Genomic DNA, 23,031 nt, shown 5'->3' with positions numbered 1-23,031 from the left:
TTTTTTTTTTTAAAATAAAAGAGGAAACTCTCTTTGATATTGAAATTTTTATATTTATGAAAACTAATAAAAATAACGAGATTGCATATGTTGGTCATTCCTTTTTATTTTCTTCACCCACCTTGAAATCATGGTCCATGTAACAATGGAGGGGAAGTCGATATTCTTCCATTCTCCAATGTGTTTTCTTGGGTTTCCGAAGCGATCCTGAGAAATACGTCCAATAAATCTTGAAGGCAAAGATGTTCCCATCTGAATCATAGATCGGAGTCTCATCTCCACTCAATTTCCAGAACCCTCTTCCATCTTCAACCATTCGAATTTCCTCTCCTTGATCATCTCCTTGAATAAAGAAAAAATACTCCCTTTCTCTGCTTGATGAGATTGCTGTTATGAATCAAATAAAGAAGTTGAAAAGCAGTTAAGCCAAACATCCAATAAACTTTTTTACCATCCCACTTATTGTATCGTCAAGGAAAAGAACAGCATTGGAAAACATGATTTGTGTGGGTAGGTCGAACTTTTACGACATTCAACCACTTTTGGAGAAAACCCAAGTTTGAGCCTTCTTTCCTAACTTTGATACTACGTTGAACTACCAGTTTTCCTAAAAACAAAAGTTGACATGATTTGGATTTAATATGCATATCATGCTCATAAATCAAAGTACCAAGATGATGAGGAGGACTGCCGTAAAATTCACTTGCATGAATGTCTTGAATGGGTTTGGCTGGAAGAGGCCTGTAATACACCCTGTTGATCAGATAATAGGTCACCAACTCCTCATCTGTGGGTAGAAATCTGAATCCTACTGGTAGCTTTGGGACACTTATTTCTTCACCAGCCATAGAAAATTGAAATGGGCTTTCCTGCATGAGAAAAATTAATGATGATGGGGATATATAAAGTGAGCTAGCTCACAAAATTTATACCTCTAACTCATATGGAATCCTAACACTATTGGGACATGTAGCTAGATTCTAGGAAGGTGTGGCTTTTCTCTTCCATGCATTTTCATTTGAAGTGTGATACGTAAACTAGTGCAACTTCTTTTTATTTTTGACGAGGAGTTTAATTTGCTTGTCTCTACAACTCCTAGTACAAGAAGAACCCCAATGTAACTAGAACTCATTTCTCATACAATTCTCAACTACTTCATTTTCATCCAATTCTCAACTACTTGATTTTCATCCTTTGTTATTATATGCTTGAGAAATACTACTATATATGGAGTTGAGAAATGTGTGAGGCGTAACTTGTTTACATATGTTCATATTTTCTATGTATATATATCCTATCTTTTATGTTTTATATATTATAAATTAATCAAAATAAAGTTATTATAAATAAGTTAATTTTAATTATTTTATTGTGTCTTTTATATAATAATTAAAAGACTATGACAAATATAATTTTCTAAATAAAATTATCAATATTTTTAAATAAAAAATTACTTACATACATATCACTATTAATTTCCTTTTATATCCTTCAATATGTATCAATGTTTTTGTTAAACTTAAAACAACTTCAATATATGTATTATTAATTTTTCTATTACTTTTAGAGTTTTTTCAACATTTTTATGGTTTATATATATAACAACGGGAAAGAAGGGATATATCTCTTATTGCATATTGGGAAAATTTTTGGAAAACTCAATGCATTGAAATTAATTACTAACTAAAATTTATAAAGTGTTTTGAATTTATATTGCTATTTCATTTTACTTCAAATGTGACATGATTGCATAATCCATGACTACTAACTATGTCAACTTTGTAGAAGTCTATTTATAGACTTACTAAACTTTGTATTAACCATTGTTTTAAAACCCAAACCAGACTGGCTAGTTCAATCGATCAAATCGTCTTCCGGACCCTAGTCCGGTCTGGTTGGGTTTTTGACTCAAAAAGGGCTTCGGACCGGCATTGAACCGAATGAACTAGGTTCAACCGCCAAGCCGAACAAAATTGGGATGGTTCAGTTCAATGGGTTTTTAGGCCAAAAAAAACCTTAATAACCAATGGGCCACAACCCCCTTTTCATGGCCAGAAGCCAATTGAACAAGCCTTAGTAACCAATGAGCCACACCTCATTCCATGGCCAACAGCCAGTTGGGATACAAGCAACTAAATGAGGTTTTTAAAGGGATTTTTGTTCTTGCTTTTCCTACGTGGGACACAACAAGCCTAACAGAAAACAATCAGCATATACCACTCTAGGGCTATAAAAAAATTAGTAAAATCATCTCAACTATCTAATAATTTTTTTACACACTTCCATTTTCCATATGTAATATTATATATGTTTTATTTAATAAACTTTAAAATGTTAATATATTTATATAAAAGATGAATTATAAATCAATTAAACACACTTACCTAAAATTTGTGGGTGTAGGACAGTGGAGTAATTTGTGGATGTAGGACAGTGTTCAAAAAAACCAAGAATATTTTGAATTCTTCATTTTTTATGATATTAAATATGCTCGTTTCAAATTTTGTTAGAGATTTTAGATAAACATGTTTAATAGTTTTTTAATTAATAAATATATTTGATTTATAATTCAGACGTGTCAAATAAAAGATTTAGATAAAATGGTAATTTTGATTATACTATAATTTATATATCTTAATAGAGTTTTAAATATAAAATAATTAGACGAATCTATAAATATCCTCTTTGATTTTAATATTTTTCACTATTCATCTCTCACATAGTTTTCATTATTTTCTAATATTAACCTACCTCTATTAAAATAAGGATTTCTCATTTTTGTTCTTGATTTCTCTTTTCTTTTTTCTTTTTTTTTTCTTTTTTACTTTGGATGAGATTTTAGATAAACATGTTTAATAGTTTTCTAACAAATAGATTTATTCCTTATATAAAATTTATTCTTTTATAAAATTTTAGGTAAGTGTGCTTAATAGTTTTTTAATTACTAAATATATTTGATTTATAATTTTTTTTAGAGACGTATCAAATAAAAAAATTTAGATAAAGTGGTAATTTTGATTATACTATAATTTATATATAGTTTTAAATAGAAATTAATTACTATAAATATCCTCTTTAATATTAATTTTGTTCACTATTCCTCTCTTACCTAGTTTTCATTATTTTCTAATATTAATCTACCTAAAGTTTGAAATACCCATAAATATGGAAATATTAGAAATATCGAAAAAATATCTATGGATATTATAATAAAAATATCGGTAGTAAAGTATAAATTATTTAAATTTTATGAAAATATTTAAAAAAAATTAAAATTCACATTTTAAAGTTATTTTGTAAATGTAATTCACATAGATATTGTTATGATGAAAAATATCTATATGAAAGGATATATTGATCTTAATATATAATTTATTATTTATTTTATCAATTTAATTTTAATTTATAAAATATTAGAACTTTATTATTATCATTATTATTTATATTTTAGTTTTTTAAATTAAATTTATATTTTTGATATTTTAAAATAAAAATATTTAAAATTAAAAAGATAAATATAAAAAATTTAATAGTAAAGGGATATTAATTTTTTAAAATAGGATTAATGAGATAAATTATGATACATTTAATATTAAAACTATAATTATTTAATTTAAATAGTGAAATAAATTATATATATATATATATATATATATATATATATATATATATATATAATTTTTTTAATATTTATATTTTTTATATTTAATTATCATATAAATAATATATAAAAAAAGACTTATCAAATAAAATTATAATATTGATTTTTCTATTTTTATTAATCAATTAAATATAATTTAAAATAACATAATTAGAATTAGTTTTTTTAAATGATGAACCATAACAAATTTAAGCTAAACAAATATTAACTAAATCTAAAACTCAAAAGGGCCAGCCACCCACTTCTCTCACTCGAGGCATCAAGAAGCCATTTTCTGTAGTTGCCCTCCAGACGAGAGAATCCCTAAAAAGCTCTATTTTCCCCTGCCACTCTCAATCCTCGCAGGTACTAATCCAATCATGTTATTTTTTATTTTTTTTGCATCCCCCGTTTGATTCCCAAGAAAATCCATCCCCCATTTGATTTCCGGGAAAATTCATCCTTGTTTGATTTCCGAGAAAATCCATGCAAAACCCCCAAGGAAAACCAAAAAAGTTGCTTTTTTTTGCTCCCTGTGTTTTCTGGGTCTGTTCTAGGGGTCTCTTTGCTTTTATGCCACTGGATTTGAATTTCACGAAGGCAGACTGAAAAACACAACCTTTGCCTGCAAATCATGATCAGATTACCAAATAACATCTTATGTTTTTTTTAAAAAAAAAAAAATTGGGCAGATTTTGTGTCCTGTGCGCGGGCTGGACTGGTAGGAAATATCGGGAAATTTCCCGAAAAATCGGTAAAAATACCGATAAATACCGAAATATCGGCTATGTTTTCGAAAAATTATATATATCGGCTATATATGTTTGGTTCCGGAAAATGCTAAGGAAAGGAAAAAAAATCACGTGGAAAATTATTTTCTAAAAAATATAAATGAAAATATTAAAGAAATTATCTTCACATAATAAAATTAATTTGGAAAAAAAATTTAAATTGTGAATTAAAAAAAAAAACTTTTCAAATATTGTAAGAAATTTGGAAACAATTTAAATGTAGATTGTTTTTAGAAAAAATAGAAAATAGAAAAAAACTAATATTTAGCTAATGATGTATGGTTCTTCCTTTTTTTCATTTTGTTAGATATTCTTCTTTTTGCTCTTTTGTGTTCATCTTGTTATTTTTAGTTTTTCTTTTCTTTTTTGTTATTTGTTTTACATAGTCTAATGATTTTTTTTTTTCAGCATGAGGATGATATCGGGATCAAAATTCATATCCTCTAAAGATGGGAAGAATCCCAAGACGAAAAGGGATGTCCATGTTAAAGTTGGACAAACATTTGTGATTGCACATGGATCTTGTCAATTTGTGACGGATCTAGTGAACAATTGTTTCCACATAGCTAATAAGATCAAGGGATTTATCAATCCCATAGACCTTCTCAATCATGCCTATTTGGAGACCAAGGTTCCAGGATCATCTACAGCATGTATTATAACATTGAATGAATGGGTATGTAAAACTAGTTAAATTTTCTTAATTATTTGTTAATTTTCTTTTTACTTATTCACTTTTTATTATGACACATTTTTTTTCCTTTGTATAGTGCTTGCATGCTGTAAACATGGGAGATAATGGCTTCATTCTCCTGAGAAATGAGGAAATTTTATATGAATCTCCTGTACAACAACACACTTATAAAACTCCTTATCAGTTAGGGAAAGCTAATGATTCTCCGGAGGTTTGTTAATTTAACTTTTATATGAGTTTTTTTTTAATTTTATTTTTACAAACTAACAATTTGCAATCCTTTTAGGAAATCAAACTTACGGAATTAGAACCTGGAGACATAATAATAGCAGGAAGTGCAGGATTGTTCAATAATCTTTTTACTCATGAGATCAAAGATCTTGTGATAAATGAGATACGAAAAGACCCAGCTCCATCTCCCGACATGATAGCAGCGGAAATAGCCAAAAACGCCACTGAGAGATCGATTGATAAATGTCGGTTTACTCCTTATTCGAAAGCCGCATGGCTGGCCGGAAAGCGACACAAGGGTGGTAAAATTGGTGAAGTAACTGCTATTTTTGCTTTTATTCTACCATAATAATTCCTATATATATTTGCTGATATCCCTTCTTTTTATTTGAGTCTGCTACTGTGTTTGGGTCTTTTGTGTTTACAATTTTTTGTCTGCTTAGTTTTCTTTTTATTTTTGTTGCATTTTTTATCAGTAGAATGAAAAAATGAAAAGAGAAAAAAAATACATGTCAAGAATGTATTAGGGTTATACTTTTATTATTTCTTTTTTTTTCATAAAATAAAATAATTTTTACAAAAAAAAAAGGAAAAAAGGTTAGTTTTATTTTTTATTTTTTTGTATTGTTGGTGTCTTTTACGTGTTTTTTTTTTTTAAAAAAAAAGACACGCCAAGCATGTCTTAGAGTTGCATTTCTTGATTTTAATGTTTTTCGGTTACTTTTTTTTTTCATTTTATTGTTCTTTTTAATACCATAATAAAACAATTTTAAAAAAGAAAAATTTATATAAAGCATGTTTCAAAGTTATATTTACTATCCCAATTTTTTTGTTATTTTTTAATTTAGAATTACACATGGTATGAAATTTTTGTTTTTCATTTAAATTCAAATTCCTCAAAAATTGCTTAAATACTTAATTAGCTTGAATTATTGTAAAACATTAAGTCAAATGTTCAAGTTTTAAGTTAGACCAAGTTTTATTTCCTTACAATAAAGTTGAAATAATATGCACATGAACACCGCTCATCTTTTTTGTAATATGACACTTGTAATGTGTAGACAAATAGCTATGGTAATTGTTCGTTATTATTTTCGATGATCTGGTCTAGATTCGAGGAAAATGTGAGCGTATGATGAGTGTGCATGGAGACTAATATAAAATATGTTCCCCTTTCATACAAAAATTAAGTTTCCGAAAAGTGAAAAGGGCTACCTCGAGTGGCAATGAATCATTTGAGTGTGTAAGCCGTCACTTTTCCTCAAAGAGAAGGAAACACTCCCGAGGATGAAAAGGGCTACCTTGGGGGGCAATGAATCAACCAAGCGTGTAAGCCGTCATTTCTCAATAATTAAAAAAAAAAAAAGAAAAAAAAAAGAAAAAAAAGAAAAAGGGAGCAAGAAATGAGCATTAATGAAAAATTGAGAGGGGAGCAGAAAATAATTAAAGCCCCACACACAAGTCTTGGATTCACATTTCTAAGAATCAAATCTGGTGAATTTTAGATGATCATGGCAATATCTATAGTCATGTGGCTTTACAGAACTTGTGCTAGCATTTACTATCAAATCTAGTGGTATTTATTTGTATTATTATTCGGTTTATTACTTGGGAAATAAGCCTTGGTCTTTCTTAGTCTTAGACATTAGGCTATTCAATATTTCACACTTTGAGCTTTAAGTTTTAATTTATTTTTGGGTTATTTGAATTTCGATGAATGTTGAAAAAATCAAATCCATGATTGAATGTCAATGAGATGAATCCTTCTCAAAAGATTGATTTTATTCTCTACTTTAAAATAAAAATTAAAAAATTGGGCAAACAAAAACAACTTTGAACATGCTTAAATAATACCTTTAAAGTAGAAAAAAAACACTCATTTCAACTCATATTCGTTCAGTATTTCTCATGCATGTGTAAAATTTTTTATTATTCTTTATCCGTTTGTTTTTTTTTTTAATTACTTTAAAAATGTTTAAACAATATCTATCTTATAAGTTTGAAAAAACAAAGGTTTTTCCTTATTTCTTTTCCTAATTTCTCATGCATATGTCCAAATTTTTCTTCTTCTTTGTCTTTTTTTTTTTTTCCTTTTTTGTTAATTAATTTTGGTTTCTTAAATTTCTATTGTAACCTCAATTTTTTTATTATTCTAATATTATTTGCAATTTGGGGTTGATTGTGTTGAATGTTCCAATTACTTGCAATTGTGAAAGTTTTAGGATTTAATGTTATTTTATGAGTTTATTGAGGATAGAAAACAAGGATTTCTATTTTGAGTTCTATACATAGATATTAAATTTTGGCCATTGAATTATATAATTGTAAATTTGGATTTTGGTAGTTATTTTGTAAATGCCTATGTTTTTTGGGAGAATTGAGAGAAATTTTTATTTGGACGGTTTTGGAGTAGGAAATATAATTCTTAAATATAAAATTATTGGAAGATATTCATCTACATATGAAGATTTTGATGGAGACATTGATAACTTAGTATTTTTATAAATTTGGGATTTATTTGTGATTTTGGAAGAAATTAGGAATAATTTGGAATGGATGTCTTAGTCTTGAGTTTATATAATTATTTGGAATTTGTGTTGATATTTGGAGAAGATTAGGGTAAGATTTTCATAAATTTGAAGAGAATTTTAAGATAAATATATTGGGAGACTTTTAGTATTTTTATAAAGTTAGGATTTGATTAGGTTGGACTTATTTATGATTTTGCATGAATAGGAAGAAATTTAGGATGGTTACTTGGATTTCTATTAATAGTTGAAAATAGATTTTGAATTCCCTCATGGAGAAATTGGGATATGCATATGAATTATTGGGAGACAACAAAATTTATTTGCTTGGTGTTCCAACAAGAAAATGATAAAATTGAGATTTATTTGGGTGAAAACTTGGACTTAAAGGGAGTATTTGAAGACACAATTAATTTTTTGGAAATATGAAGATGCTTTTTGTAGATATTGATAGCATTTTATTTTGAGGATTTATTCAATTAATTATTTGGAGACATTCAGAATTTTGTGGTCAATTATGATTTTTTTTTTTTTTTTAGAAACTTAAGTTTTTTATTTTAGCGAATTTGGACAATATTGATGGGAGATTTTATAAATTTAGCATTTACATAGGTTGAATTTGAAGAAATTAAGATGGATGGTTTATTTGGATTTCTATTAATATTTGGAGATAGATTTTTGATTGAATTTGAAGATGGCCTTATTAGTTTATATAATTATTTGGATACATAGATTTATAGATTTTGAGTTCTTAGTGAACTTGAACTAAATTTATATTTTTTCAAGGGATTATAGTGATGAAATTGAGATTTATCAACTTGAATTTGATTGTAATGATTTTTAGATATAACAATTAATTATATGGATATATCATAAGATTTCGACAAATGTAAGAAGTATTTCTTACTTACAATTAGTTATTCATTAATAATTTTGTGGTTCCTACAATTATGTTGAGGTTATGTTTGGTTCCAAAAAAATAAAAAAAAATTAAAATCAGTATTTTTTTTTATTCTACTTTATAAAAAGATTAAATAATAAAAAATATATTTAAAATCAATTTTAATTATATTATTTTTCATAATATAATAAAACATAAACCATTTTTTCATTTCTAAATATTTTTTTGGAACCAAACCTAGCCTTGACATTTGTTATTCTTTTGCTGACTTAGGCATCGGAGCCTTTTTTCTTTTGTTTTGCAGGTCCTCTTTGCATCTATCATAATAGATTCCACTTCAGACATGAAAGAAAAAGAAGACGAATATATGCATGCCATTCACTGGTTATTTTATCATCTTCTTCTTTGTCCTCAAAAAATTTGTAGTGTTTATAATTTAGGTTATTTTATTTTTAGAAGGGAACATAGAATTATTTTCTAAAAATTAATAAATATTTGATGACTAGCATGGACTTATTTAAAACCATTTTTTTTGTTACTACTTTTCAACTTTAAAAAATTGCATTGGGTAAACTTTTTTTTTTTTTTAAATACACTGAATACAACTCGATTTTCATTGACATACATGTTACAATACAAAAATCAGTCTTGTTTACCTCACATCCCTAGTTATTTCCTCTCTCTTTTCAAGATTCCAACTTTAGTAGCCTTAATGATTAAGAAAATGCAAAGGGATTTCCTTTGGTTAAGGACTAGAAAGGGGAAGAAAGATCATCTTATCACTTGGGATGTAGTGTGTAGTCGAAAGGAGTTCGGAGGTCTAGAGATTGGGAAAACCTCCTTGAGAGATTGTGCTCTCTTAAAAAAGTGGCTTTGGAGGTTCCCTAAGGAAAGTCAAGGTCTTTGGCATCAAGTAATTTCAAGCATTTATGGGACACACCCTAATGGATGGGACACTAACAATTCGATTAGATGGTCACATAAATATCCTTAGAAGGCTATTACACAAGTTTTTCAGGACTTTTCCCCACACATCTACTTTGTGGTGGGGAATGGGGAAAGAATCTGATTTTGGGAAGATTTATGGTGGCGAGATCAACCTTTGTGTTCACAATTTTCAGGTCTTTATAAAGTTGTCTCAATGATAAATCTCACCATCTCAGTCATCCTTGGTAATTCCTACCTATCTTTTTATAATTGTAACTTCCGACACAATCTCACTTATCTAGAAATTGTACTTCTCCAAAGTGGATAACTTTTGAGAGAGTTTGATTTTTGTTTCTTGTGATATTTTGTACATGTTTTCATCTATAGTTATCATTGTATAGTGGAGGAGTATAGTCTTACTTTGATCAAGTTTTCTATTTTGTGGGAGGACCTCTCATCCTTCTATTGAACTTTACTATTATCAATATATATATTTCGTTTCTAATAAAAAATAAAAAGGCTACACCATACAACAATAGAAGAAGTTAGATAACAAGGAGCAAGCATGGGGGAGAAAACTAGATCCTGCAATACAAATATGAGCAACCCTCAAAACCCAAAATGTTTAGTGATGAAATAAATATGGGACAGAGTAAAATTAGGGCAACGTGAATGTGGTTATCTGTTCCTATTAACTCAAAATTTGGGTCATTTCAGTGGTAAAGGGATGGGAAGGATTTGTGGGAGGTTCCAGGTTCAAGTCCCAATGGGGACAAAAATTTACCTATCAAAAAAATAAAAAAAATAAAAATTGGGTCATTTAAGATTTCAAGAAGGATCTCACTTGCACATCTTGTTTGTGTGTATGCGTGCTATTTGTTTCTAGTTAACACAAAATCTGAGTGTCGTTTTAGATCTAAGAAGGATCTCACTTGCATAACTTATTTATATGTGTGTGCGCGTGTGCATTTGTGTGAGGTGGGGAGGTGTTGGGGGGGTGGTTTGTGTAGATATATGGGCATGTGCATATATAAATGTTTTTACGTATCTATGTATGTATTTTTGTATTTAAGTAAGCCTACGTGTTGGTGTGTTTGTATTTATTTGTGTGTGCGCAATGTGCATGTTCATGTGTGTGTCTTTGGGCGTTTTTTAGTGGTTAGCTTTTTAGTAGAAGTTAGAGTGGATGCAGTGTTTAAGTTCTCTACCATCTATGCATGGTTTAATCATCATATTTTCTTGGAGGAACCTTTTCATGTGATTGTTAATTTGCTTGATGTTTTTATGCTAATAGTGCCTTCAGATCATCTGATACTTGTGAAAGCCTATCAATTTATCTGTCTTGAGCTGTGGCAAAATTTTAGTATTCAATAGTACTTTGTTACAGATGAACATGATAAAAGTTTCTAATACAATGGGCATTGAACCAAAGCCATTTGACCCTAAAATGTACGTAGAAGAGGACACATTTGTGACAGATGAATCTGGATCCAAGAAACGCATGCGCTTGGAGAACAACATTGTCCGCTGGAGGAATGTTAAAAATCCAGATGGCACAACATCCGTAAGTGAATACATTTTATTTTACATGCCAGAATTATCTTCAATATGTAGATACATGTATGTGTGAATGCATTGTTACACCCACACCCACACCCACACATATGTTGCATGTGTTTTTCCATGAGATAGACCAAATGGATGCATATGAGATTTTTTTCTTTGAGTTTTTGCTTTTTTTGGTGGATTCAAATGTGTCATAATTCCAAGTTTCTAAAAAATTATGCTACATTGTATTATGATGCATGAGCTGTTGACTTTGATTCTATGCTTATATACTCAAAACTCACAGAAACATGACGCAGTTTATAATGGTTTTACTTGGTTGTGTTTCTAAACATAAATTACTATTATATTAGGCTTATTTTTATCCTATGCGCTGTCAAGTATCATTTTTTATAAGAAAAAGGGTAAAACTGAATATGTTGGAAGTAATGAAGTACCAAAAGTTACTTTTTTTTTTTGGATAAATAAAGAAGAATATATATATATATATATAAGAGGCGCCACAAGAAATACCAAAAGTCTATCGAACCTACATAAATCCTAAAGGCAAAAAGCTTGGAAATCTAAAAGGAAAAAAAAATGATTATGAGGTTCCCTGTCACACTAGGTTTTTTTTTTTTTTTTTTCTCTTGCTAGCATAATGTTCTTTAATTTTGAGATTGAAAACTTTTGATTTTGAAGAATCTTGTATTTGTTCCTTATATTTACTTCAAAGAACCTAATGAGGAACTGATCTCAATATAACTGTACTATTACCATAAATCAAGATGGCTTGATTTATGGGCTCATAGCCCATGATATACTTGTTGTACTGTCTTACTGGAGGTTTCAAGGTCAGTGCCCTCTGTGCTCTTTTGACAAGTTGGTAGGTGATTTTCTCTGTGTACAGTATTCCTGTGCCTTACCTTCAAGCCTTGATAAAATCCTCATGAACCAGATGAAAAAGTTAGTATAGTGCCAGAAGTACCTTGAGGCCAACTTAAAATAACATGTTGCTTAAGGTTTTATGTACCCATTAATTCAGTTGTTGGTAGAATGAGAACTCAAGGACCTGATAATTTGTACATTGATGAAGTTGAATTTTGAGCTCAGGACTTGCTGTTTGTACATTATGGTTCTTGAGCCTGCTATATTTAACATAGTTTTTCCTCTTGGCATTGAGTTTTCATACTTTCTGTTGTTTTATTTCTATAAGTGAGTTGGGCTCCACATTTGCTTTTGAACTGCTTCTATTTGGTGATTCTAGAGCCTAATATCTTTTAGTTTATTTTCTTAGTGGCATTGGGCTTTCTTTTTTGTTCTTCACCTTTAAATGCCAAAATTGTTCTAACCCTAGCAGCTGTAAACAAGGACACTTTTTATGCTTCACGTTTTTAATAGTCTTACACACACACACACACACACACACACACACACACATATATATATATATATATCTTCCAAAGGTGTATGTAATATTTTGTTTGGATTTGTAGTATGAGAGCAATGCGCGTTTTGTGAGATGGTCGGATGGCAGTTTACAGCTATTAATTGGGAATGAAGTTCTTGATATATCAGTGCAAGATGCCCAGCATGACCAATCACACCTTTTTCTTAGACATGGAAAGGTGACTTCTTTATCTTTTTGAGCTGAGTGATTCAGAATTTATGTGTATACGATGCACAAACACACCAACTAACGCACATACATGCATACATATACATAAATAGATGTGTGCGCATGTGTGTGTGCATGTATTTTACTTCTAAGAGAACTATTTAGGCATTCTTATTATGACTGGCCAAGTTACAAAATATATGGGTTTGAGGAAAGGTTTAGTTTAAGACAGGCTATGTATGTATTGCGATAAGTGTGTGTGTGTGTGGGTATTTTACTTCTAGGAGAACTATTTAGGCATTTTTATTATGATTGACCAAGCTGCAAAATATATGGGTTCAAGGAAAGCTGGTTGCTAATTAAAAAAAAAGGTTCAAGGAAAGGTTTAGTGAACCAGGCTATTGCAATACATACATAGCCTGTCTTTTGTAACTGTTACAGGAAACATCTTCAACAAAGTGCTTGCCTGCATGCTTTAGGGTTTTAGAATTTTTTTCCCCTTTAAATAGGCCTTTTTTCCTGTATGATTCTAATTTAATGTCAAAGGTTGGAAGTTTATTGCTTTTCATATTCTTGGTTTGTTTTCCTTTTTTTTCTTTTCTCTTTTTTTGTCTGCTATTCTTTTTCTCTTTCATTAGAAACAGAGGAAAATTTTATTGAATACAAAGAAGCAATTTAGAGAGGACAGGGAGATGTTTCCAATTAATCAAATAACGTTTCGTGTAAAAACTACCTTCCAAGAGAAACCATACAAGGGTGAGTATAAGAGGATAACAAAAAGCCTCAAAGTGTCTATTCTAATTATGGAGGGTAAAAATGATTTTCAAAAGCTATAAGGATTATAATTCTTATCTCAGCCGAAAGACAGAGAAAAGACAAAAAAGAAAAAAGAAGATCAAAAGCAAGAAAAAAAAGGAAAAAGAACCTTTCTTTAGGTGTAGTTGATCTAAAATTCATTTGTACCCCAACTATCTCCAAGAACAATCAAAAATAGCCTTCATCAAATGGTTCTACTTCCTTGGAGCCCTCACCCAGTTAATAATAGAAACATTCCTCCTCCATCCTGTAGCACCCCTCTGCTACTTGGATAGATGGGTTTTTTTCTTTGGTTTCTATTAAGCTGCATCTGGTACTATGGGATAAGAATCATAGGGATCTAGGATTCTGCTAAACCATATGCTGGATGCAAAGATAAACTTCTAGTTTGAGCCCAATTATTTCTGTGATTCAGGATCTACTCTGTCACCAAAATACCTTGTACGCATGTGAGACAAGGATTCCTTCATTTGTGGCCATTTTGATCAGAGTGCAAAAAAATTTGCCGTTCAGGATATTGGATCCTAGTGGTATACCATACTAAACAGGAAATTCATGCTTTTGGGGTGGAATTCCATTATGAAGTGTCTGTCTCATTTATCAAGTGCAGGTATGGTGCTTCCGAAACTCCTATGAGATCATCTCCTTGCGGGGCCTCTGCTTCTATTATTATTATTATTATTAATTTTATTTTTATTGTTAGTGGAACAATGCAGAACTTTCTATATGTCCTTTTGCTAAAGTGACATTCATGGAGAATTTGTCCTTGATGTCCTTTATGCCAATCATGCAGGGAATTCTCCAATCGCAAGGGAGAATTTTGAGAAAGATGAGATTTATGCCCTCGTCTTTGTCATCGAATTCTCACAGGTTGTTAACAGCTCTTGTTGATTCACGACATAAAAAGGTTTATAAGATTAAGAACTGCATCACAGACATTGATCCTGAGAGGGAAAAGGAGGAAAAAGAAAAGGTAGTACTTAAAAAAAATTAATGTCGTGTGATTCATATTGAGCTTTATGGATTTCCAACTTTCATTTTTTTTGTTCACTTTTTTTTGGGTTGTCCTTTTGTAGGCTGTGAGTCAAACAATCAGAGCTAATCAACTTCTTAACCGAAAGCGGGAGAAGGTGAATCGAAAGTATACACAAACAGTGGACAGGGGGCGCCAACTGTCCCCTGGATTCTTGGAGGAAGCACTGGATGAGGTCTGCGCTTTCCATCTGCTTTCTCTATAACATTTTTCCTCTTTTTTTTTTCCCTTTCTTTTCTCGTCTTGCTTGAAAAATACTGGATATTTTTGTTATCTGTAATGTTTATTTCTTATCCTGCCCTCTAATATCATAATAATTAAGTGTCAAAATAGTTATCCCAACATGCTAAAATTGTCAAAGGGTCAGGTTTCTTCTGTTTCGTTTTGTGTTGCTGCTTTTGGTTGAGAAGAAAATTTCATGGACTTATAGTGAAGCCAATAGTCTTCATTTTATGGTATTGTATGTAATAGACATGGACAAAAGCACTTGGAATGGGTTCTCCAGAAACTTTAATTGGGCATTCTTTGTCCACTGTTCAGCAGGATGACGAGCCGGATTATCATGATTCTCACCGCCATCGTCGTCGGTTTGAGGATGATCTTGAAATGGATACTCAAGCTGAAAAACGTATTTTTAATGTGAAGAAGGTATAATAACTCAATGTCAATGAATAAATAACATTGTTTTCATGTGATTTGCATGTTCTCTTGCTAATAAAAGGAAGGCCCTTTTTTGTATTATTTCTTGTAGGGACATAAAGACATTCCTCACAAATCATCCTTGTCGGCTATTAAATCATCTAGGCGTCCAGTGGATTTCTCTGACAGTGAGAGAGAGGAGTCTGAGTATGAAAGCGATGGGGAGGAAGATGAGAGGTCTTTCTCCCGGAAGAGGGCAGAGGAACCAGAGGAGGAATATGCTGAAGAGGAAGAAGAGGAAGATGAACATGATGAAGAAGAGGCTGAAGCGAATGAAGAATCAGAGGAGGTTGAGGTATGCAGATTTGCTTCCAAACTTTTCATATTATGTGCTTTAGCATAGGCTGCCTCAGGTATCACAGAGGTCAGTCTGGACAGCATTCCACAAAGTTTCATAAGTGGGGCAAGGAAAATTTGATAATTTATTGAAAACAAATTATATAATTCTTCAAAGCCTTTGTACACCCCTCATTTTATACTTTGGCTTCCTCGCAATAATGATTTTGGTAGTTTAGAATTGCTTTGTATCTCTTCAGGTCAGAAAATGTTTCAGAATCCTAGCTGTTCTAGAATGTTGGCTGTTGTGATCTTCCCCATGGACAATAGCTTGAGATAACCAAGATGACTGTTATCATCAAGTGTTTCAGTAATTACTCATAATTGTTTAGGAAAAAGAAGAGTTTAGGAACTAAAAAAGCACCAGCGTAGTGCAAAATGCTAAAAGATGGTATGGTAGATATATTTGTTCTTTTCATACAGCACAGTATAATGATAACTGCTAAGGTATTCAGGTAGCTGTTTGAGCTTTATTTTAATAGAAATTCCATTATTTTGTTGTTTCAAATCATTAAGTGAGCTGACATTTTTGTTGGAGTGGCATTCGGCCACCTCCTTACAACTTGTGGTATGAACCTGTGATGCCTCTACTGATTAGTGGCACAGATCGAAGTTAACATGCATTATGCATGATATATTGTAGTGGCTAATGGGGCAGTGTTATCTTCTGCAGATCAACATTACATTCATTGTGCATGATACATCCTAGTGACTGAGGGTCTGGATTTGCTTCCAGGGCCTGGCCCCTCATGGGCAGCTCAACTGGTAGATGCTCTCACTCACATGTGAGAGGTCTCAGGTTGTAGTCCTGGGCTTACCCAACACATGATTTTAGATGGGAGAGGTTGTGTATCCGTGGTTTTCCTTGGTCCTGCAAAGCAAGACTAGTGGGTTTCTGTATTATTAAAAAAAACCTACCTTCTGGGTCCTGTTGAAGAGAGCTCCTACAATTATTTAATGATGTTAACATTGTTACATCCACAGAGATATAATGGAAGCTGAAAAAAGGACTATTCAGGATGGTTATAATAATTCTAAATCCTAAAAACAAAATCTGTGCACCAGATGGTTTCAACCACTCAGTTCATTTTCTTATGAAATCCTATGATAATTTTGTTGGTGGAGGTTTTTAGGGTTGTGGTAGAGTTATTCACTGTGGTTTGATTTTTCCATTTGTGGGTATTGTTCATTTGTGCTGTTTTACATTGATAAAATAGTCTATATATGAATTGAGAATATTTGTTCAACCATCATATTATGGTTAATAACAAATTGTGTTTTGGAATTTCTTGCAGGAACCAAAGCAAAAGGGTAAGGAGTATGCCAAGCGCAAGGGAATTGAATCAGATGAGGACTCTCCTCCAAGAAAGAGTGCTAGCCACCGGCGAATGGCATTTGTTTATGATAGTGATGAGGAGTAAAAACTTGCTTCAGAAGCTTACAGTATAAGTGAGTATTTTCACTTACATCTATAGAAAGTGATTGTTAATAAGACTTGGTCTATCTTGTTAAAGCAGTTGAACAGTTTTAGATACAGACTACAGTACTGAATGTTCCTTTCTGGGACAGTATGAACGCATGCATACATGCTTTGTTAGCTTGTCTGTGCATATAAGGACATGGTTTTTCATTTGAATTTGAATTAATTTCCTTGCAGAAGTTTCAAAGTTTTAGGCGTGTACGAGTTAAAATCTAGGGTGATCAATTCTCATTTTATTGGTTAATTTCAGCCTTGAGGAATACTTGGTCACAAACTTTGAGTAGAGATAGCAGGAAAAAAAAGGAAGTGTGGATGGGGTCGTTTTGAACTGCCCTTACCATCCTTCACACCCTATAGGCATTCCTTAAATAATGGACTCCAATTAGAAGGGTATTTGTATTTTTGATGATGATCCTCCTGACTATTTTCTGTAAATGGTATAGTTATCAAGCAACCATTCTTGTTACTAGCATTGTAGTTATTATGTCCTTATGAAATTTATGCCAAGAAAGCATCTTTTCGATGTCTTAACTGGCTGTTTTAGCCTGAAGATATTGTATTAGGATATTAGTTAATTCTGTAACAAATTTCGACAGATATACAGAGGTCTGAGGTTTGGTATTTATTCTAGTGTCCATGTTTTGTTTATAGTTGCCTGATTAAGATCTCAAGGAAATTCCAATTGCCCTTTTTGTCCCCTTCAATTCTATTGGAAACCAGATTTGGTGAATTTGGTTTGTTCCTACCTGCTATTATTTTAAAAAATGAAAATAGAATGGCACTCTTGGACTGCGGTATTAATAGTATCCTTAAAAGGAATTACAGCCAACTCCCTACGGTTTTCATTGTTTGCTAAAATCTGAAGTTGCATTGGAGTATACATATCTATTTTGGTTGGCATTGCATTTTCTAATTACGGTCTTTGTCTGACCCAAAAATAGGATTCCAAACAAAGCCTTATCCTGTATTGTTGTAAGTAATTCTGGAAATAAAATTACTTGTTAATGTGTATTCATTTAGCATCATATGTTTGTATGACAGTTCAAATACAATGCACATCATAGAAAAAGGTCAGACTCATGACTTGTTTTTTCTAAGTTTCCTGTCATTTAATTCTTGATCAGTACAATGCATAACATTGTCTCATGGTGACATCCCTTTAGGATATGGTTTCACTATATTTTAGTACTTGTGTGGCCTGATATTTTCAGATTATATCATATAGTGTGTGGCATTATATTCATAATGTCTTTAGCCCTGTGCTAAGACTTACCATGAACTTTTCCACCAGAATGCAATTAATCCATCATGGGCTACATGAAGATGGGCAGGCTGAGAATTTTTTTGGTTTTTTTGTTGTGATCTATTGTGTGAATGCTGTGGTTAGCAAGAAAATGTGGTAATCATATTAGAATTCTACAAGTAGCTCTTACATTTTTTAATGTGAGAATAATCTCATTGAGAATAAGAAAAGCTTTTGTATTCTCCTCCTCCAAGCTCATCTGCACAAAGCATTTTAAAAGAGTAAGGGAACAATCCTGAATTTGTGCCAATGAACTAAAGATGTAAAAATCTATAGGAACTCCAGAAAAGAAAATATACTGATTGAGAAAATTTCTGGATTTTAAAGCGCCTATGTTACATACATGTCAAAAGGCAAAAGTTCAAATATATTGAGGAATTCTACCAAAGAAAAGGCTGCTTGAACAAGAACACAGAAAATATACCATGATGAATGCGTATAATTACAAGAAAGAATGGCATTGCTCCAACATATATCGTCAAAATCGCTCATTGCAATGGCCAACACAATGAGGCATTTCTTCACTGAAGCTAAAAAAAGACAGGGGGGCCATAGAGATTTGATCAAAGCCAACACAGCTATGAGGTTGCTGACATGGTAACCAAAGTATTAACACAATCGAACTTGTCCATAACTCCAACTCAATGAACTAAATATTTACTTGAATCAACTACTTTGGTGTATATGAACATGCATAAAGTAGAATCATTAAAAAAATAATGAAAATGGTAAATAAGAAATTTTCATACATGGATGGTTCTTTTCTCCAAAGGAAAAAAAGGGTAAATAAGAAAATTTTCTAAAGTTAAGTAACTTGAGTTTTTGTTTTGTTTAATGCTCCAAAAGCACTAATAAAGAAAAAAATATTACAAAAAATTATTTTCTTAGTTTTTACTTATAACATAAAATATTAAAAGAGATGAAATATAATTAAAATCACTTAGAAATTTATATATTCTAATTTTTTTAATATTTATGTAAAAAATAAAAAAATAATTAAAATATGCTTGAATATATAAAAATAATTTGTTACTTTTAATTTAATTTTTATTTTTTTTCCTTCTCCCGCATTTTTTCTTAAAATTTTGAAGAACCAAACATAGAATTAATCTACTTTTCCCGTACATTTGGTTTCCATATATTTTGTCTTAAAAAAACTAAATTTATATAAAAAATAATTATAAATCTAGTTAAAAATGTCTCCATTCTTCAAAACAAAATTTTAACTGAATATAGAATTTAAATAGTTTGATGAACTACTAGTTGAAAAACGAAAAATTTATTGTTGTTTGGTATTAATCATATTTAATGAGAAATTAAATTGATTGAAACATCAAGGGGAATTTTCAACAATGAGGGTAAAATTTTAGATATTGTCCACGTGATTAAGTGAAATGGGCCGTGCCGACACTGTGAGATGTGATAGCAGAGTGAACCCAATGGCCCAAAATGAAGCCCTCACAGATATACACCTGTGCATTGGGCCCATTGATGTTGAAAGCTTTGTTTTCATTATCCCGTCATGGCCTCCACAGTAAATTGAAGTAATTTTTTTTTTACTTCCCCTGTGGATTTCACTTTTTCTAACAAACAAATTTATTCCATTTATTTTTTTAGAAAATTTTGAAGTATGTGTATTTAATAATTTATTAACATTTTTTTTTTCATTTATAAATTTATTTTTGAGAGAGATTTTTGATTAAAAAAAAAAAAAAAGTTTAGATAAATATGTTCAATAACTTTTTATCAATCCCATAGATCTTCTCAATCATGCCTATTTGGAGACCAAGGTTTCAGTAGTTAAATTTTCTTAATTATTTGTTTTTTTTTTATTATGACACTTTTTTTTTTCCTTGTATAGTGCTTGCAGGCTATAAACATTAGAGATAATGGCTTCATTCTCTTGAGAAATGAGGAAATTTTATATGAATCTCCTGTAGGAAATGCTAATGATTCTCCAGGGGTTTATTAATTTAATTTTTATATGAGTTTTTTTTTTAAATTTTATTTTTACGAACTAACAATTAGCAATCCTTTTTAGGAAATCAACTCAATTCAATGACCTTTAAAATTCATATTGAAAAGAAGAAAAGAAAAAAAAAAGTGTTCCATTGAAATGAATTATCATTGCTAATTATTAAAAGTTAATTTTAGAATATGAAATGATATTAATACAAATTATTACTAATTATTAAAAATTAATAATTGAAATTTATTTTTAAAAATTAAATTATTGATATTCTATATCTCTTAAAGTTATCATAATAAATTTCAATATAAAGAATTTATTTGAAATAGTAATTAACATAAAACTAAAACTAAAAGTACAAAAATTAAATTTATGACCAGGTCTAAAAAAGTTAATTACTTAATTACAAAAAAAATATATAAATAATTTAAAGAAATGTAAAAGATGATCATATATTATTATAATATATTATCTATTAAGATAATCATATAAGATAATATATTTGATATATTAATTTATTAATGAATATTTTTTATTTTTAACTAAATTATTACTATATTATGTCATTTTATAAATTATTTTAATTTATTTAAATTATTTAAAACAAATAATTTATCATCAAACTACTCTTTTTTAATAATGAATATAGATAGACAACTCCCAAATTTAACTTAAATTGTTTCATAGATTATTGTAAAAATTAATTACTTTTGGAAACATTATCTCTTTCAACTTAGGACGTAGACTTAATTTATTAGAAAAAGTCATTGCATTTGGAATGACAAAGGAATATAATACAAATGATTACTAATTATAAAAAACTAAAGATTCAAATTAATTTTAAATATTTAATTATTATTTTACAAATTTAATCTTTAGAATTATCAAAATAAATTTTGATTTAAAGAATTTATTTGAAATAGTGATTAGTAAAAAAAGTCGTTCGTAAGATCTAATACAACATTGTGTTTTTATCAAAACGCTCTTATACACACTTATAAATTACATACCTGAATCCTTTAAATAAAACGTGTCACCATGAACTATAAGCTCTGAGTAAGGACCATTAAGACCCATAGGAAAATACTAACTCCTTCAAAATTCAATTCTGAAGTTAACTCAATACTACATTAAAGAGAGTCAATTATACCCTAATATCCTATGAAATTACAATGAAACAAAATTTGAATATGACCTACTATTCATTGCATGCAGACTCCTCATTAATGAGTGTCCTTAATCTAATAGGATAATACTATCAATCCATCAAAATTATCTTTTTATTCCTTAAGTTACAAATCCTTCTACTATATGATTAACTTGTTAGAATAGAACCCTTAAAAGCAAGACATGGTGTAACAAAGTTATGCTTATGTTTCCATTTATTTATCTTTCATATACATTAATATTGATTTGAGCATTCAAACGCATATCACTTGCATTATACATAACTTAAGTGCATCAGCAGTTGTGTAAAAAATAGAAATCATAAGTTTCTTGCAAAATGATAAGTTGTTCATAATTGGTTCATGGATTTGGACAATTTAGGAAAAACTATAGTGCACTACCTCTTAATTAAAATGATAATTTGTCTTAACCATCGGGATTGGGTTCCTATGGTGAATGTAATAGTATGTATGGTTACACATTAGATGTGACTTACGATGAATCGTAATTCAAGGTTATCGAGCTGTCGTGATTTACCAAGTTACTATGTTGCATAGACTCTCAACCCTAATAAGATAGTAAGTTTGCATTAAAATTAATTTAAAGTTTTTACCCTATGAGTGGGACCCTAAAGTAGTTATATATTCCCTGTTGAGACCCTAAAATGGTTATATACTCCCTACGAATTAAATATCTCAATAAAAATATCATGATATCTCATAGGATATCCTCTTAAGTGATCTAAAGGATATGTAATTTATAGGTGCAATAATTCCTTAAGTGGAATTTGACATATGATCTTTTATGAACTAGCGTATTGACAACTTAGGTTAAGTAAATCCTTATACTCAAATGACTTTTCACTATATACTCAAATCATTTTTCTTCAGAGTAAATGTTTTTAATCACCTCTAAGCCCCTCTTAAATCTTGATATTAAGATCTCTTTTATCTCTATCTCATCTTTGAAAAATAAAAAAAGTGCAAAGACAAAAAAAATAAAAATAAAAAAAATGTTGGTGTATTTAATGTTTCCCCATAACTAATCATATTTAGATGCTTCCATTTCATATGTTTTATATTTGAAAAATAAACCAAAGGGAAAAGAAAATGGGTAAAAAAAGTAAGTTTATTTAATATTTTCTATCTAATTAGCCTATATAAAATGGAAGTATACATCCATGGTGTACCAACAAATCCTATATTGACATCTAGAGTTATGTAATTGAGTGGATTACAAAATCAATACATTGACATATATGCTATGTTTCTTTCCAAAAAGTATTAAAGAAATAAAAAAAATTACTAAGAAAATATTTGATTTCATTACAAAAAATACAAAAGAAAATCAAAT

The 23,031-nt window shown here is 30.1% G+C and overlaps 1 protein-coding gene across 9 annotated transcripts; it reads left to right on the top strand.

Moving 5' to 3' along the window:
* Positions 1–3,870: 3,870 nt before the first annotated feature.
* LOC100260418 (protein LEO1 homolog) lies at positions 3,871–18,735 on the top strand. Of its 9 annotated transcripts, none has more exons than XM_059733929.1 (13): positions 3,871–4,006; positions 4,840–5,107; positions 5,202–5,336; positions 5,412–5,667; positions 9,090–9,169; positions 11,100–11,276; positions 12,754–12,885; positions 14,485–14,664; positions 14,768–14,899; positions 15,268–15,372; positions 15,476–15,718; positions 17,055–17,208; positions 18,531–18,735. In XM_059733929.1, exons 2-12 carry the CDS (start codon positions 4,841–4,843, stop codon positions 17,178–17,180), a joined length of 1,833 nt encoding a protein of 610 aa, XP_059589912.1. In that variant the 5' UTR covers positions 3,871–4,006; position 4,840; the 3' UTR covers positions 17,181–17,208; positions 18,531–18,735. The 9 variants fall into 9 exon arrangements, with proteins under 9 accessions (XP_059589912.1, XP_019082090.1, XP_059589910.1 ...); XM_019226545.2 differs by having other exon boundaries at positions 15,196–15,372; XM_059733927.1 differs by lacking the exon at positions 18,531–18,735 and adding an exon at positions 17,490–17,864 and having other exon boundaries at positions 15,196–15,372.
* Positions 18,736–23,031: the final 4,296 nt, after the last annotated feature.

Source organism: Vitis vinifera, chromosome 17 (assembly GCF_030704535.1).
Source record: "Vitis vinifera cultivar Pinot Noir 40024 chromosome 17, ASM3070453v1".
In the NCBI taxonomy this organism is placed as follows: domain Eukaryota; kingdom Viridiplantae; phylum Streptophyta; class Magnoliopsida; order Vitales; family Vitaceae; genus Vitis; species Vitis vinifera.
The sequence above is the reverse complement of the archived record's forward strand: the minus strand, read 5'-3'. Positions and strand labels throughout refer to the sequence as shown.

What these genes read in the sequence shown, in the direction of transcription:
- LOC100260418 (XM_019226545.2), top strand. Translation starts at nt 4,841, where the DNA reads ATGAGGATGATATCGGGATCAAAATTCATATCCTCTAAAGATGGGAAG. An exon ending in TATATGCATGCCATTCACTG is followed by an intron (nt 9,170 to 11,099) that starts GTTATTTTATCA and finishes ACTTTGTTACAG; the next exon opens with ATGAACATGATAAAAGTTTC. An exon ending in TGGAGGAAGCACTGGATGAG is followed by an intron (nt 14,900 to 15,195) that starts GTCTGCGCTTTC and finishes TGTATGTAATAG; the next exon opens with ACATGGACAAAAGCACTTGG.